The 17925-nt window shown below is 40.5% G+C and overlaps 2 protein-coding genes across 2 annotated transcripts in view; one reads left to right on the top strand and one right to left on the bottom strand.

Moving 5' to 3' along the window:
* The window catches only part of NCKAP1L (NCK associated protein 1 like), a 41593-nt gene extending 32526 nt beyond the window's left edge, over window positions 1-9067 (bottom strand). The window contains exons 1-9 of the mRNA XM_047786826.1: window positions 8903-9067; window positions 7714-7824; window positions 6929-7021; window positions 3204-3260; window positions 2579-2721; window positions 1520-1610; window positions 1292-1429; window positions 448-496; window positions 193-349 (exon numbers count right to left, since the gene is read on the bottom strand). Of these exons, the coding sequence (XP_047642782.1) occupies window positions 193-349; window positions 448-496; window positions 1292-1429; window positions 1520-1610; window positions 2579-2721; window positions 3204-3260; window positions 6929-7021; window positions 7714-7824; window positions 8903-9004 (941 nt within the window). The 5' untranslated portion in view covers window positions 9005-9067. The remainder of the gene's footprint in view (window positions 1-192; window positions 350-447; window positions 497-1291; window positions 1430-1519; window positions 1611-2578; window positions 2722-3203; window positions 3261-6928; window positions 7022-7713; window positions 7825-8902) is intronic.
* A 4585-nt stretch (window positions 9068-13652) lies between these two features.
* On the top strand, window positions 13653-14814 carry LOC125130342 (gametocyte-specific factor 1-like). The gene is made up of 3 exons (XM_047785716.1): window positions 13653-13745; window positions 14416-14536; window positions 14801-14814. Exons 1-3 carry the CDS (start codon window positions 13653-13655, stop codon window positions 14812-14814), a joined length of 228 nt encoding a protein of 75 aa, XP_047641672.1.
* The last annotated feature ends 3111 nt before the right edge of the window (window positions 14815-17925 follow it).

The following is a 17925-nucleotide window of genomic DNA, read 5'->3' as shown; positions in this document are numbered from 1 at the left end:
AGACAGACAGACAGACAGAAAGACAGAAAGACAGAAAGAAAGACAGACAGAAAGACAGACAGAAAGACAGAAAGACAGACAGAAAGAATTAATCCTTAACGCTGATACTTGGGACATTCATGGAGACTAGAGAAGGATGTCAGGAGGGGCTAAAAGTCCCCAAAGAAGATTAATTGGGCTCTCACATCTCACCCTTTCAAACTGCTAAACAGGTCCTCGGTGACCTTGTGCACCTGGAGCACATCCTCCCGGATGAGGGTGATGTACAAGGAGCCCTGCAGACACAGCTTCCACAGCTTCTGGCACTGGTTATTGGAGTTGAGGCACCCGTGACAAAGAAGAAACCCGACTACAGGTAGGTAAAACAGTGCAGAGGAAGGCTTTTAGAACTTGATATCCACGTAACATGCAGCTCTATCTATTCCCATTTCATCCCACAAAACTTACTGACAATCCAGCGCTCCATCACTTCCACAGACAGGTACTCACAGGCCATCTATGAGAAGAGAGGCCGAGATGGTCAAGCAGTTGTTTAACTTGGTCTGCCCTACAGATTAAGGCAGTCAAGACAAGAGCAGTCAAGTCAGAATTTGAGTTTTGAAACTAAATTTACTTTACTAGACTGGATCAGATAAGTCAATATCTGGGAAACCTGTCAATGATGGAGGTGAGGCAGTAGAAGTGCACTGAATGAAAAAATATAGTTGAGAAAAGAAAAAGGAGCTTGGCCTGGAAGTCATGGCAAACAAAAGGTTTGACATAACTTCTCTTCAACAGTTCAGGAGAGTAAACTTAAAAATCTCTCATGATTTCTCCCTCCTTTGGATTCTTTTATCATGTAAAGATTCCCTTTCATCCCGCACTGTCATTTGTATGTTTATGACTACATGGCATATCTTCCCTACAAGACTGTAAGTTTTTTGATTGGGCCAGTACCGGTTGAATAAAAACATCTGTTAATTAACTGACATCTATACTCAAGTTCCTGCTCAGCTGAATAGGTGCCTAATGATTCAATTTCATCCATCCATTCATTCATTCATTCCATGAACATTTATTAAATTCCTTCTATGAGCAGGCACACACTAATCTGGGTCCAAAGAAAAGCTCTAACCCTACCATGATTTTTTTTTTTTTTTTTTTAGCTACAAGAGGTGTTCAACTTGGAGGCATACCCTGGAAGAGGGCAAAAGTACTCTTTAGGGCTGATATTTCCTGAAAAGAAGCATCCTCTACAGAGATGGCTTTGGAAAGAAAATGCTTCCACTGACGAGAGGAAAAGAGAACTCACCGTGTCTGAATTAGCAGGGTTAATCATGGCTGGAGGGGTGCTGATGAGACTGAGAAGCTGGGCACTGCGCCACTGCTCAGCCCCCTGGTTCCTTCGGACAAAGAGGAAGTGCAAAGAGAGGAGGGCTCCACTCACAGCCTGTGGGGGAAAACAAATTAATCCTTAACGTCAATGATGGAGACAATACACTTCCGCCTGAGGAATTCTCCATTCTCTCAAGGAACTTGCCTTTGTGTGAGGCCCAAACTCCTCTGTCAGCTTCTTCAGAGGGTGGTCATACTCCAAGACCATCTGACCCAGACGGGCAAAACTGGGATCACTGGAAGAAAGCATAGGAAAAAGGAGTTACAGCCCTCCCTTAAACACGATGTAAACACTCATGATACATTTAGAGTAAATGCTCATGCTGCATTCAGGATAACTATGTGTACAAAGGCTGGCATTCTCCACCCCTCCAAAGATACTACACTGAGAGTTTCATATAAAGATAACCTATTCCAGGCCCAGGTATACTGAGCTATGGTTAGACAGAACCACATGGTTTGGGGCAGGTCCATGAAAGTTTCTACCTCATAAGCACCTGAAGTTGGGTTGGACACATGATAGGTACTCTATAAATTCATGTTGATTGTTATCAATCAAGTAATATGGCTTGGCCCAAATCTGTATACAACCCAAAAGTATATATGTGTCTATGTATATATGTATGTGTATACACACACACACACACATTCAAAGCAAATGGTAAGTCACATGCTTAAGTATTCATGTAGGCATATGGAAATTCATATCATACATAGAACAAAGTTACACAGCCCACTCTGATTTCTCTGGTCTTCTTTTCAGCCCTTAAATACTTTTACTTGTACTAATGGAAAGGCAAAGAATTACAGATAATCCAAAATCCATTTATATTTGGCTTCAAATGTACTGTCATATATTACTCACCGCTAATGTCTTTAACCTTACTAATATTATTCCTACCAATACTAAAAATATTTTTTTTTTTTGCCTCTCACAATAACCTGAAAAGCAGAGTGGCAGCCAGCCCAGGATTAAAAACTGATCAGAGACAGCGCAAACTGGATAATCCACTAGCAGGTATTCAAGAGCTAACTACATGTAAAAGTGCACTTGTTAGTGTATGCCCTTATTCCGAATTGTTTTGTTTTGCCTGGATCATCATGTAGGTTACAGGTTCTCACATGAAAAAGTATGCCATCTATTTCCCTTGTACCCACCTTTACCTCATAGCACCATGTTATGAGATTCTTCATCTTAACTCACCTGTGTCCATGGAGCATCTCATGGGCACAATTGTACATGCCAATGAGTACCCGTCGATCCTCAATCCGTGACAGAAGTAAAATAACTGAGGTATAAGTCACGATCAAGTCCAGGTAACTCCGAGTGAAGTCAAAGTTAAGATTCTACAAGGAAAATACACAGAAAGCCAAGAACAGCAAGGCTTATTAATCTCTACCTCCCCAATCATTCCAGACGGTGCTAAGTAGACTCTGAAAAGGTCTATTTAGAAGAGGAAACTGACAAGATTGCAAATTCAGAAGGACAAAACTGGAACAAAAGTCAGGGGCTAAAAGTGAGCTCAAGCTTTAAGGAGGCCAGGAAATAAGGTGGCATTTAGAGGTCGGAAGAGGGGGAATAAGAACATTTTTCATACATTTTGTATTAAAGAAATCACAATGCTGATCTGTTTAACATGTAAATACACTTTAACTTCAATACTTTTTACAAAAGAATTATAGTCCTGAAATTAATAGCAATTCATTATGTAGAATGTACTATAGTCCTGGGGAAATAGCCATTCCTCTAGTCCCAACCGACTCCACACTGCCCCAACAGAGACCATTTCTGTGGCTTTAGGATAGAAGAGAACTGCAAAGAATCTTACGATATCAAAATGGCACTGGCAGGCATCAATGGTGTTGAGAAGTTCATATACATGATCCTGGGGGTAGAATTGGAGATGAGAATGAATAAAGAGAAGATAACATGTACTTCCAGAACTCAAGGGAAGGCTTCTCTCCCTTGGAGATCCTAAAGAGCCACTGAATAACACAAGGGAGGCCTGCTGAGTGGAGGGAGTTCCTCCTCCATAAGGTGTCGTGGGCCCCCATCTGGATACCCTGCCAGTGCCCAGGTCTCCACAGGCACAAGTCACTACTACATTATGCGCACTTTTCCTGATCTTATCATCCCAGTGTCCCCTTCCTCCAAAAAAAAAAAAAAAGTTACAAAATACAGATCATCTGATAGACTTTCTAAAATACCAAAAATCAGACTCATTTCTTTGATTTCATCTCTTCTCAGAAGTTAATCATTAATAAGTGGGAATACTACCCAACTTTCCACATATTTCTATTCACTGATCACCTGCTATGTACTTACTAAGTAATTTGCATATACTTCATTTAACCCTCAATCCAGTGTGAGAATGATTCTTTTTCTTTTCATACATAATTTTACCTAAATAATCATACAGTTTTATTGTAGAGACTTCCCTCCCCCAACATTAGCATCCACCCGCCATCCTGCCCAACCCTCAGGTAAACCGCCTTAGCAACCTGTTATGTCCTTTCTTAATTTTCACCCTATTTATATAATCCTACACAGACAGAGAGGGAGGGAAAAAAGAGAGAGAGTTTTTTTAAAAAACATTTGTTACAAAATGGAGATAATATTACACCATTCGGGACACTTTACTTTTCTTATTCAACCTTACCTGCTAAAAGTCCTCAAGTCATCTGGTAGAGCACTAATGCACTTCTTTTTAATGGCTGCATAATAGCCCATGGTATGGCCAATTCATTCAGCCTTTTTCCCACTAATGAGTATTTGCTTTGTTCCAATTCCTAGCCCTAACCACTGTATAGTGGTACTTTAATTTCTATAAAATTAGAACTGCTAGATCAAAGAGTATATGTATTTTCATTCTTTTAATATGTTGCCAAAAGATTTGAACAGGCATTTTAAAATAAGAAATATCCAAATGACCAAGAAACACATAAAAAGATGCTCAATAATATTATTCATCAGGGAAATGTAAATTAAAACCACAAGATACCACTATATACCTGCTAGAATGACTAAAATTTAAGTCTGATAATAGCAAGTGTTGATGAGAATGTGGAACAACTGGAACACTAACATATTGCTGATGGGAAGGGGAGGGGAAATGGAACAAAGACTTTGGGAAAAAGTTTGGCAGTTTCTTTGTTGTTGTTGTTGTGTCCTTATACAGTGGCAGGGGCAAGGAAGCTTTCTGGAGTCTCTCTTTTTTTTTGTTTGTGTGTTTGTTTGTTTGTCTCTTTCTAGAGCCACACCCATGGCATACAGAGGTTACCAGGCTAGGGGTCGAAACAGAGCTGTAGCTGCTGGCCTACATCAGAGCCACAGCAACTCGGGATCTGAACCGCATCTGTGACCTACACCACAGCTCACGGCAACGCCGGATCCTTAACCCACTAAGCAAGGCCAGGAATTGAACCTGCAACCTCGTGTTCCTAGTCAGATACGTTAACCACTGAGCCACGACAGGAACTCCCAGCAGTTTCTTATAAAATTAAACATATACAACCATATGATTTAGTAACTCAACTTCTATATTATTTACCCAAGTGGAATGATAAGTATGTCCCCACAATGATTTGCATTCAAATGTTTATGGCAGCATATGCATAATGGCCAAAAACCGGACATAATCCAAAAGTCCATCAATAAGTAAATGGACAGACTGTATCCATACAATGAAATAGTGCTCAGCAAAAACAAAATGAATCACAGATATGTGAAACATAACAAACCTTAAAATCATTATGCTGAGTGAAAGAAGCCAGACTTCCACTGGCTTCTAAGCCAGTGAATACAGATTCTAATTACATACATGAACCTCTGAAAAAGAAAAATCTCATCTAGAAAGCAGATCAGTGGTTGGCTGGGGCAGAGTTGGGGAGATAGGGATTGACTGAGAAAAAAAAGGTCACAGGGAACCTTTGTGTTGATGGATATTTTCTATATACTTTATGATGGTTGTTACCCAGGTATATAAATTTATGAAACTTTTAAACATACAGGGGAAAAAAAAGTTTCCAAGTTATCTTCCCCAAAAGGCTGTATCTAAACTAACATATGAGAGGAGTTCCCATCATGGCTCAGCAGTAATGAACCCAACTAGTATCCATGAGGAAGCGAGTTCAATCCGTGGCCTTGCTCAGTGGGTTACAGATCCAGCATTGCCAAGAGCTCTTGTGTAGGTCACAGATGCGGCTTGGATCTGGCATTCCCGTGGCTGTGGTATAGGCGGGCAGTTGCAGCTCCAATTTGACATCTAGTCTGGGAACTTCCATATGCCAAAGGTGTGGCCCTAAAAGGACATAAAGTAAATAAATAAATAATGGTATGTATTTTAAGACTCATGAAACACCATTATCAATCTGGGCTTCAGAAACATTACTCTAAATAATTTTTTGCTGTTTATGTTTACAAAAAAGTACATGTTAATTGTTTAAAATTCATATAAAATATAATCCATGTATTATGTTACCAAACACTGTTAACAATTACAAAAATCCAAATTGAGGAAAATTATGAAAAATAACTAGTCTGGACACTTCAAGAAGGTCAGTGTCATGAAAGACAAAAATAGCTAGGAACTATCCTAGATTAAAGACTAGGGAGTTCCCATTGTGGCTCAGTGGTAACAAACCCAACTAGTATCCATGAGGATGTGGGTTCCATCCCTGACCTCACTCAGTGGGTTAAGGTTCCAGTGTTGCCATGAGCTGGAGTGTAGGTTGCATATGTAGTTCAGATCCTGCATTGCTGTAGCTGTGGTGTAGGCCAACAGCTGCAGCTCCAATTGGACCCCTAACCTGGGAACTTCCATATGCCGCAGGTGTGGCCCCAAAAAGCAAAAAAAAAGACTAAAGAGACAAAACTACTAAGAAACATGACATCATAAATTGAATGTATGATCCTTGAGACATCTAAAGGAATGTGAAAATGGGCTATATATTAACTATAACATTTGTAACAATGTTACATTTCCCAAGTATGATAATTATATTAGGGTTATACAAGAAAATATTCTTGTTCTTAGCAGATGTACGCTATTTAGGAAGGGAAATGTCATGATGTCTGCAACTAACTCAAATGGGTTCAAGAAAAAAAATAAACATAAGCAAACATGGCCAAATATTAAAAATTAGGATATCCAGGGGAAAGTAGTACAATACTCATTGTACTATTCTTAGAATTTTTCAGTAGATGTGTAATAAAATATTGAGGAATAATACTTAAAATGTTTTACTCAAACAATACAAAATGCACAGGGTAATAAAACAATCATAACAATCCACCCCCAAAGGTAGGTACTTTTAACAGTTTAATGTATATACCAAATCTTTCCTATGCATATACCAATACTATGTGCATATAAGTTTATCTTTTACAACAAAAATCTAATTGTCTCTATTATTCCATTTTGCAACTCACTTTCATTTAACAATATAACTTAGATATCCTTCCATATCCGTATATCTTATTTTTTCATGGAAGAGTGAAAAGGAACATAAATGAACATCCCAACATTGAGGACCTGGACTAGAGAGAGCTCACCCGAAACTCCATTACATCCACAAATGATTGGTAGTAGTTGGTGAGGAATCTAATTATCTCAGATTTTTCCCGATGTACTGGTCCTAAATGTTGCTAAGAGAAACATAAAGTAAAAAACACAAAATAAGAACATAATTGATCAAAATAACCCAAGAAGAACAGGGGTTATACCTAAAACATTCTTAAAAAGGGTTAAAATACACTACCAGAGAAGTTAGAAAAATCTTCAAACTCTGAAGGTTTTTTAAACAGGATAGTCTCGCTTTAGGTAGGATGGGTGCATGTAATCCTGACTAGATACAGGGCATGAAATGAGAAGAAATTTCAAAGTCTCTTTCAGCTAAAGAGGTTTACTACTTGTATCAATCAAAAGAAGCAGAATGAGATGTTAACAGGCAAGATGGTAAGAAACCTAGAGCTAACATTTAATAAGAGAGAAGTAAAGGATATGTCACTAGATGCATAATCCTCAGATAAGAAAGCACTGAGTGGGAAACAAGAAAAACAATAAAATACATGCAACTATTGGGTCGATAGAGCTGTCTTTCTCCATAAGAACAAAGTATTCTTGCGAATCTTACAATGGAGAAAGGGGCATGGCTTTGCTCCACCTTATCCTAGCAGAATCCCATCTTATCTACAACCTGAAGCCTGGTGGTTGAGCCTAGAGAAACTAAAAGGCGGCTACTTACTCCACCCCCTGCCAAGTTCAAAAAGAGGCAGTCAAAAGAGAGTTTGAACATCTGAGCACAGAGATATTCTGAGCAAGGAGATGGCATTCTCACCGTGCTGTTTCGGACATCTATGTTGGGAAATTTCTTGTTGATGTACTTGAGAGATGATTCCATGGACTTTTCCAGTAAGAAAGGGGGCTTGGATTTGGGGTCCGAACAAGTCTGCATAGATAAATGACACTATATTTCAACACTGCTCCTCGGAAACATACCTCTTCCTGCATAAGCGTTCTCACACTCTCTCTTAGGGAAAGGGAATCTGGGAATTAATTATAAAAGCATAAGAGTAGGTTGGGAACAAGTTTCAGGACCTTAACCCAACTATCAGAAGAGCTGAATAACCTGGGAATCTCGACTTGCTGGGTAAAGCTTAATGTCTGCTTGGCCCAGCACAAAGAGGAAGCTCTCTCCCCACCCCTAAGCCGAAGCCGGAAGGAGTGAGAAAAGCAGCTGCTCAGGATTTAAGACTCTGTGGGAGACCCAGTGTCACAACTATGTCCATCATATAAGCATCTCATCCCAAAGGACATTTATAGGAGACACAGGGACAGAGAAACTATGTTCCCAGTGATTTGTTTTATTATGAAATACACAAAAGTCCCCTCCTCTACGACCCCTGTTTTCTCTTCCAGAAACTCCCCACACCCACCCGTCTTTGTCTTAATTTCACTAGGCCTAGCCCCTGGCCCACCTCTTGCCATCGGCTTCACTCAGTGCCACAGTTCCTATCCTAAACACACATACATACAACCACAGCAAGAACTGTCTCAGACTCTAAGTACCTCAAAAGGTACCTACTCTTTTCTTATCCAAATATCACCTCTAATTTTTCCTTTCAGGGAAAATACTTTCATGAAAAAGTTTTTGCCAGAGACCCAACTTCAGATATCTTCAGAGTGTGGAGGATTAGTACTAAACAGTAAGACCTAAAACATTAGACCCCAGACCTTTAACCAGGCAACTTGGTACACAATTATTTCCCATCCCACCTCTACCCCCATACCCAGGAGAAAGCAGACCCTCTTGTTGGGATGAGAATCATACCAAGAAAGGGGGAAGTCCTGAAAAAAGCCTCCCCTTCTGCCTCCCAGCACCAGCTGCCCTATATAAACCGAGTGACTCAAGGCCAGTTAAACCAGCAGGAAAGTGGAGAGAGTCTAACCAAGGAACTGCAGGCCTCAGGGTTCCCTGCCCTACTATTGCTGGAATAATCAGCACTAGCCCAGCTGACCATGCTTACCTTCTTGATGTTATACATTCGGATGAGAACCCCCTGACCTCGATCATTCAGGATAGTGAGCTTCTCTGCTAATTTATGCTGGTAGGCAGAGGTCAAAGACATGATGGCCAAGAGAGAGGAGCATCCGGACAGCAATGCCTGATCTCCCCAAACACTTTCAGCTTGGGTGGTGACACCCTCTGGGCGGAGGCACCCAGCCTGGTTGGTGCGCTGATCTTCCTGTAACCTCTACAATTGGCTCAGGGGTGAAAGCAGTCATTACGCCTCACAGGCCCTCAGAATCTTCTGTGCTTCCTCTTGCTCTTTCAGCAGGGGAGACTTCCTCTTTCTAGCTGTGCAGCATTTTTGATCAGACTGTGAAATGGGTGGAGGTAGAGGAGAGGGGCAGGCTTTCAAGGCTCTTCACAGGCTGGCATCAACCTTTTTGGCCTTACCATTCCACCAGTGTCCTTATAGAGACCAGACAAACAAGTATCAACCACCCTACTCTCCCATATACCTTTACACTTTCCCTTTCATATTCCCATCAAGAATCCCTATGTTATTATTCTCTCTGAACTTAGGCCTATCCACCTTTTTAGGGCCCAGATTAAATCCCAACTCTTCCAAATTACCCCCATTCAATGTCAAATATTGCACATAATGTTGAATTTCTTGTTATAATTTTTAAGAATATGTCTTATCTCCCCAACTACATCCTAAGCTCCTTAATGACAGGAATTATATCTAATGCTTCTTTGTAACTAGCATAGTAGTTCTCAAAGTGTGGTTATATGAACATCACCTGGAAACTTAGCAAACCTGCAAATCCTCAGGTCCCACCCCAGACCTACTGAATCTGAAACTCCGGGATAGGATCCAGTACTCTGGTTTAACAAGCCCTCCAGGTGATTTCAATGTTCTCTCAGGTTTGAGAACCACAGCTTAAGTACTATTCTTAAAGGTGCTTATGAAACTGAGATCAATGATTTCAGGCTTGGTTGGTCTGCAGCGGAGTCTAGGAGTCTGCATTAACAAGTACCCTAGGGAGTTTTGGTGCAAAGATTCCATCAGATACATGTTGAGAAACCCTGATTTAAAACACCATGTCTTGGACACAGAAGCCACTCAATAAATATACTGATTTAACTATCCAATTATTAAGATTAAATTGGCAAATAAGCCCCATGAAGAACAAAATTAACTGAGATTAATGAAGGTAAATTAATAATAGACTTTAAATCCTAGAAGACCAGATAAATTTTAGCACTGAAATACTCTTGCCATTCCAAGTTAGGCCTTAACTCCCTCACTCAAGAAAATCAACACACTTTCAAGTTTCTTTCAAGGCAAAAAGCAGAAAGTCCTCAGAAAATTCTAAACTAAATAGAATTATCTTCATATCTACCTCCTTTCCAATATGTTTTCAAAGAAACAAGAAGATGGTTAAAAAAAAAAAAAATTCAAACATCTCTAAGGTAGACTTCACATTTTTGGAAAACAGAATCTGCCTTCCAATTTACCTATAGCAATTGAATCCCTAGAAGGCTAAGGGCCTAGCATAAGATGATATTGGCCCTGAATATTTGAATCACCTGCTGTTACCAAAGAAACTCAAGTTCTACTAAAGAAATCTGTGAAGTTTCTGTTGGTCTTTCACCTTGATGGGGGAGAATAAAGGGCAGGCAGTAAGACAGCAACATCTAGGAAGTTGAGTAGCAGTACAGCAGCGGCCTCCATCTGGGTTAGTAGAGTTTTTTGGTGGGTTGGGTTTTTGGGGTTTTTTTTTGCTTTTTGCTTTTTTTTAGGACGGTACCTACAGCATATAGAAGTTCCCAGGCTAGGGGTCAAATTAGAGCTGCAACTGCCAGCCTGTGCCACAGCCATAGCAACTCGGGATCCAAGCCATGTCTGCGACCGACACCACAGCTCACGGTAATGCCAGATCCTTAACCCACTGAGCTGGGCCAGGGATCGAACTAGCAACCTCACGGATACTAGCCGGGGGTTTGTTAACTGTTGAGCCACAATGGTAACTCCCAAATAATATTAATAATGATACTCAAACACTAGCTTTGTAACTTTAGGCTATTACCTCTGAGTTGATTTCCTAATCTATGCAATGGCGGTAATCCCGCATACAACCAAGTAAGTAATTATATGACACAGTATATGTAAACATTTGGCTCAGGCCTAGTATATTATATTAGGAAAGCCAAATATAAAACTTTTATTTATTTATTTATTTTTGGCATGTAGTGAGGTTATGTTGCTTTCTGTGAGAATTCTATTTGGCACCCCATAAAGAAAAAGGCCGGGCTTAAAGATGAGATTAATCATACCAACAGGTAATCTTTAGAGCAACTTCATTAGAAACATTATGCGGCAGTTCCTGCTGGAAGGATTCTTTAAGAATCCTTCTAAAGGTAGTTTAATTACTCCAGAGCAGGGTCTAGTAACCCTAGTTACAAATCAGAATCCCCTGTGGAACTCTTTTAAAGCCAGTTAGCCAGACCCCATTTGTTTTTTGTTTTTTTTTGTTTTTTTTTTTTTTGTCTTTTTTGCCATTTCTTGGGCCACTCCTGCAGCATATGGAGGTTCCCAGGCTAGGGGTCGAATCGGAGCTGTAGCCGCTGGCCTACGCCAGAGCCAGAGCAACACAGGATCTGAGCCACATCTGCGACCTACACCACAGCTCACGCAACGCCGGATCCTTAACCCATTGAGCGAGGCCAGGGATCGAACCCGCAACTTCATGGTTCCTAGTCGGATTTGTTAACCACTGCACCACAACGGGAACTCCCCCATTTGTGAAGATTCTAATCTAATGGTTCTGGAGTGGGGCCAAAGGCTCTGCCACTCTAAAACTACCCAGTGATTCTCATGCACAAGGAGGATTGAGAACCACTTCTCAAGACTTTAACTATGACATCAAAAACTTCCAAACCTTTGAGAAACCACGTAGTGGGAGATGAGGAATTGAACAGCTTGAACAGAAAGCTGCTTCACATCACTAGACTGAAATGTACTGTGGTTTCTCTGTCGTCAAACTTCAGCTGTTTGACTTGTTTTGCCTTACAGAAGGATTGTTTTCCTCTTCAAGTGACACTTCCCTTTGGATTGTTGAGAGACACTGCTTCAAGAAGAAGGTAGGTCTAAAGAACGTTTAGACTAGGTTTAAGTGTCAAGCTAGCATCAAGGTTGAAATACCCTTGCCGAGTCTAACATGTATTAAACCAAATGGCCTCCATTACAGTCTTGGCCTCTTACATGGGATACTCAGATATCAAAAGTTAGATGAATGATCCCAGGTCACCGATTCTTAAGGCCCCTTCTGCAGCACTCTTTGTTTATTAAGACCAGCCTTATCGTGGAGTTCTCATCGTGGCTCAGTGGTTAACGAACCCGAGTAGCATTGCCGTGAGCTGTGGTGTAGGTCAGAGCCTCGGCTCACATTCCACGTTGCTGTGGCTGAGCATAGGCTGGCAGCTACAGCTCTGATTTGACCCCTAGCCTGGGAAGCTCCACATGCCCTGAAAAGACCAAAAAAAAAAAAAACACCACCAGCCTTATCAGTATAGTCAAACTTCATACTTTTCTAGGCTGCTGGCTAAAAATAAGGGTGATCTGAAGACTACATTTAGGTATTAAAACTCTTTTTCTATCATCTTTAAGAATCTAAAGCTAGCTGTACAATATTGAATTATACTGCAGCCTTTATATTCAGGGAGACAGTTCACTTCATAATAAGTGTTCGTGGCTCTAATGTAGTCATTAATATGCATTGTAAGCTTTAAAAAAACATCTTGGCTTATGCTCCTGAAAGATACCTGAGTCTAAATCCCTGGACTTAATCACCTAAATGCCCTCAGGAAAATCTGACATTTAACAGTCTAGCTCTGTGCCCTTTGTCTATGCCCTAGGCATGATGCAAAGTAGAATTGCTTATGCCAGTCTGCCTTGATCTTTTTTACCCCCATCAGACTATGCTGTCTGTTTTGCAGAAATCTCAGCTGTAGCTGTTGCTTGGAAACTAGGGAGTCCTTGAAGTGAATGTCTGCGAGGATAGCTAAAGACAGCTAGCCATAAGGGAAAGGAGGCCTCCTATTGGCAGTAAAATGCGGCAGACTTGAGACAGTGTATTCTTAGTTCACTTCTTGAAGTCTTCATATGTTAGTACCTTCTTCAGACTGGCATTCTCAAATAATCATAAAATAGCCTGATCTTGAACATGGTACTGTTCATTCTTCCAAATCCCTATCCCCTTTTTGGCTATGCTGACCTATCTGACAAGTGACATCCTTGTCTGGCAAAGGGCTTAATTTAGACAGGTTTGGTGAAGAGGTGGAAGGGAGCAGTGAACAGTAAAGGAGTCAGCTGCCCAGCCTTGCTTTCTCCAACACTCAAGCTTGGGGTGTTAAAATTCATCTTACCCCAGGGTTGTGAGTTTTCCAAGGAATCCTGCCTGTTTAATCCTCTATTGGAGGACCAAAAAAAAAAAAAAAAGCTATGTAATACTAGCTTAGAGACTAAAAAATATGTACGAGTGTTAATTTCTGGTCTTCCAAGGCATATAAGCAGTGAATTTGTTCCCTATTATCTAACTGGCTAGGCTATTGTTTAGTTATCGAAAACTTTCATGGGTAAGCCTTAAGACGCCCATATCTTTCATACCACTCTTTGAGAACAGAAAGTAGGCCTATGTTAAGATTACCTGATCTTACATGTCAATATTTTCTTTGGAACCTATGGTTCCTGCTATTTAGGCCTCATGGAGCCAGAAGCCTTAGAAATATGTCCTTATGACCCAAACCACAGGGTGCCAGCCAACAGATTACAGTATCACCTGGCATCATGTAGAATGGTAAGTTCCACTGATGAAAACTGTTAAGTCACTGGAGGGAGAAAAATAAGCTCAGAATATAAAAGGTTAAAGACTTTATTAAAAAAAAAAAAAGATAAAATTCTGAGTTCCCACAGTGGCACAACAGGATTGATGGTGTCTCTGCCAACAGCAGGGATGAGGGTGTGATCCCTGCCCTGGCACAGTGGGTTAAGGATTTGGTGTTGCTGCAGCTGCGGTACAGACTGCAGCTGTGGCTTGATCTGATCCCTGGCCAGGGAACTCCATATGCCATGGGGCAGCCAAAAAAAAAAAAAAAGAACTTCTGGAGTTCCCGGCGTGGCACAGTGGTTAACGAATCCGACTAGGAACCATGAGGTTGCGGGTTCAGTCCCTGCCCTTGCTCAGTGGGTTAACGATCCGGCGTTGCCGTGAGCTGTGGTAGAGGTTGCAGATGCTGCTCAGAGCCCGAGGTGCTGTGGCGTAGGCCGGCGGCTACAGCTCCGAGAAGCGGCCCAAAGAAATAGCAAAAAGACAAAAAAAAAAAAAAACAAAAAAACTTCTGACCATAGAAAACACCTGGAAGTTCTTAATGTTGGAACATGGTAGGCCTTCAGTATTCCAAAAAGGAATGGAGGGTGGAATACAGGCAAAACCTAACAGCCATTTAACAAGAACTTCTTCCTTTCAGAAAAATCCAAAGGTAGCTAAAAAGATGGCTAACTGCAAATATAATGCTTGTCATGTGGTCCCAATAAAAATGCTCAAAGAACATGAGGCTACCTGTGTCAACAGAACTGCTATAGATGATGGTAAGTTTACCGGGGCTGGGGGCGGGGGGCAGATAAGTAGAGAGACAAGTTCTACTGCCCCCACCCTCCATATTTCATAGTGAAACCTTAGCCAAATGAGAAATGATAAACAAAAGGAAGTTTCTACTCTGCTTCTATAACTTCTGGTCTGCTTTATTTCAGAGCCATTTAATCTTCCAAAGGTTATGTCTCCAAGTGTGGAACCAAACGAAAAACTTTCTAATGCTGCCAATCAGATTCCTGACCCTGATGTCTGGAACATAGGTAAGCAAGGGTGAGACAGTGGACACAGTCATAAGTAAAGGCTTAATCACAGCCCTGCAGTAATTAAATCTTAATACTCCCTCCCACAAAATCCTCCACCAATGCAATCAAAAGAATAAATTTGAGGGAGTTCCCTCATGGCTCAGTGGGTTAAGAATCTGGCGTTGTCACTGCTGTGTCTCTGGTTACAGCTGTGGTGAGGATTTGATCCCTTGCCTGGGAACTTCCACATGCTGTAGGCACAGCTGAGTAAAAAAGAGTAAATTTGAGAATTTCTGTCTCTGGAGTCAACCCAGTAAAAAGAAGTCTAATTAAATCTAAATTAACTTATAACAGGAGTTCCCATGATGGCTCAACAGTTAACGAACCCAACTAGCATCCATGAGGACATGGGTTCAATTCCTGGCCTCACTCAGTGGGTTAAGGATCCGATGTTGCCTTGAGCTGTGGTTTAGGTCACAGATGTGGTTCAGATCCCGAGTTGCTGTGGATCTGGTGTAGGCTGGTGGCTACAGCTCCGATTCCACCCCTAGCCTGGGAACTTCCATGTGTCTCGGGTGCGACCCTAAAAAGCAAAAAAAAAAAAATTATAACAGTTAAAAAATTCTTATCTTACCAATACCTAGTCACTTTCCAGAGAAAAAACTCCTGGTATAACTGAAATTTGTGATCTGAAAGGTTGGTCCTGGCTCTCTCAAGTGATATCCTTTCTCTAAGATGCAGCATGTTATACTGAAGAACTCACTAGCTTTTCAGACAGATCTATGTCTAACTATCTGCTCTGGCCTTAAGGAAAGTTACTTCTCAAATACATCTTCCTCATCTATAAGAAGAATACTATCTACCTCATAAGGTATATTACTATTAAATGAAGATATACATATGTGTTAAAACAATGCATTAAATGCATTATTTAACAGATAATGTCCAAATTGTGTTAAGGTCACAGAAGTTTCCTTGAATGCAGTTCACTGTAAGTATTCAAGGAGGGTGGTGATTCAAGAACACAGGCTCCTTTTATCCCTTGACTATCACCTTCCACATCTGACTTGGAATGTAGTCCCTGCAACAATTAGGGAAGGGCCTCTGGCCAGCTACCCTTCAAATCTGCCAGCTAGCCTTCTCTGCAATAATATAAAAAAGCTTAGTACTTGTGTTTCCACTGCTCTTTTTTTCTTTCTAGATAACACACAATGTTCTCCATTTGTCCTTAAGTCATTTGCTCCAAAAATGCTGTTTTGTGAAAGGTAAGATAAATCCCTTATAGAAGTTCCCGGAATATAAAGAATATTCTAAGAATAACTTTTAAGTTAGACTCTTGGAGTGAGATGGCCACTAGATCACAGGCATGGTAGAGGCTTAAGCTTCAATTATAAATTTTAAAAGAGCTGTATTCGTGGGCTCTGAGTACTTCGATTCCTTCCCTAAGTCTCCATTTAGGGCTTTAATACTAAAAGGTCTTGACTACACAAGGTTCTCAATTCTGTGTTAAGATTTTCAAAGAATTAAAAAAAAAAAAAAACAATTCCTAAAACTATGAAGGGAAAAGAATTAGCATATTATACATGAACTAGGTCAAGATCCCCAACCAAACAAGCCTGAAGGGCACAGCCAAGAGTTAGAGGAGCCATCAATGGAGTTACCCATCAGACACACAAAGGCAATGAAAGGTGCAAAGGAATTACATAAAACAGAAGCTAGGAGTTCCTGTCGTGGCTCAGTGGTTAATGAATCCGACTAGGAACCATGACGTTGCGGGTTTGATCCCTGGTCTTGCTCAGTAGGTTAAGGATCCAGCATTGCTGTGAGCTGTGGTGTAGGCGGCAGACGTGGCTCGGATCCCGCGTTGCTATGGCTCTGGTGTAGGCTTGGCAGCTACAGCTCTGATTAAACCCCTAGTCTGGGAACCTCCATATGCCACGGGTGCAGCCCTAGAAAAGACAAAACAACAACAACAAAAACAGAAGCTAGTATAAAACCAATAATTCCTTCTCTGTCATGTAGTAGTAACAACCATTTTTGTTAAAGTCACTTTAATCTCCTAGAACTGGTTATCTAGACTAATTTTCTAGTTCTGATTTACAGCTGACTTTCCTATTTTGGTCATCTCCTACAGTGACTCAAGAGACATTAAAAAAGAGACTATGGATGATAAACATCCTAACAACCCTAAGTCCTGGAGAAAAGGTAATTTTTTAACATATTTTTAACATTTATGAACATAGTTTAATGTATTAACATAGTTTTTTTTTAAAAAAAGCATAGTTTTAACTAATATTATTAATTGTATTTTAAATCTTCAAAGATTCTTAGACAAGCTTATCTTCTTTAAAAAATAAGAAAAAATATTTTCTATGTCCTCCTCCTCTCACAACAGAATGCAGGGAAAGTCCTGATGCCTTTAAATCTGACTTTGGAGAAAGCTGTCTAGTACTCTATTTGAAATGCTACTGATGTACATCGAGCTTACATCAGGTCTCCCATAAAAATGCTTGCCATCAAAATGACACTGCCTGAATGTTCTCTTTCTACCCTTAGGTCAGGAAAACTGATGGAGGAGTTGTGGATTAAAGAGCCAGCCGATGGAAGATTTATTATGTCCTTTTAAAACTTTGAGGAAATCTTTTAACTATTAAGTTTTAGGTAGCAACTCTTGTCATTCTTGGCATTTTAACATATTTTTATTTATTTAAATAAAGAATATTTTTCCTATGACAAGGTTCACTTGGTTTTTTTTATTTTCTTCCTTGTTTCATATCCTCATTTATCAACCAAATGGTTAGAGGGCTCATTTGCCTATTTCCCATAGCAGGGGAAATAGTCACCATGTGGGCTGTAATGCCAACCTTTGGTTAGGTTTGTTTGGTTGATTTTTCCATTTTATTTTATTTTTTGGCCATGCCTGCAGCATGCACAAGTTCCTGGGCCAGAGACTGAACCCGAGCCACAGCAGTGACAATTCCAAGTCCTTAACTGCTAGGCCACCAGGGAATTCTGATTAGTTTCTTTTATTCCCCAACTTTTTTCTCCTACTTCCAAGTCACTTACTATATGACCACCATACCAACCTTCTTCAATCAATTCTCCATACAAATCCTCCATGCTTAAAGGATATAGCTTTTATG

Source organism: Phacochoerus africanus, chromosome 7 (assembly GCF_016906955.1).
Source record: "Phacochoerus africanus isolate WHEZ1 chromosome 7, ROS_Pafr_v1, whole genome shotgun sequence".
In the NCBI taxonomy this organism is placed as follows: domain Eukaryota; kingdom Metazoa; phylum Chordata; class Mammalia; order Artiodactyla; family Suidae; genus Phacochoerus; species Phacochoerus africanus.
Note: the sequence above shows the minus strand (reverse complement) of the source record. Positions and strands in the feature narration are given on the sequence as shown.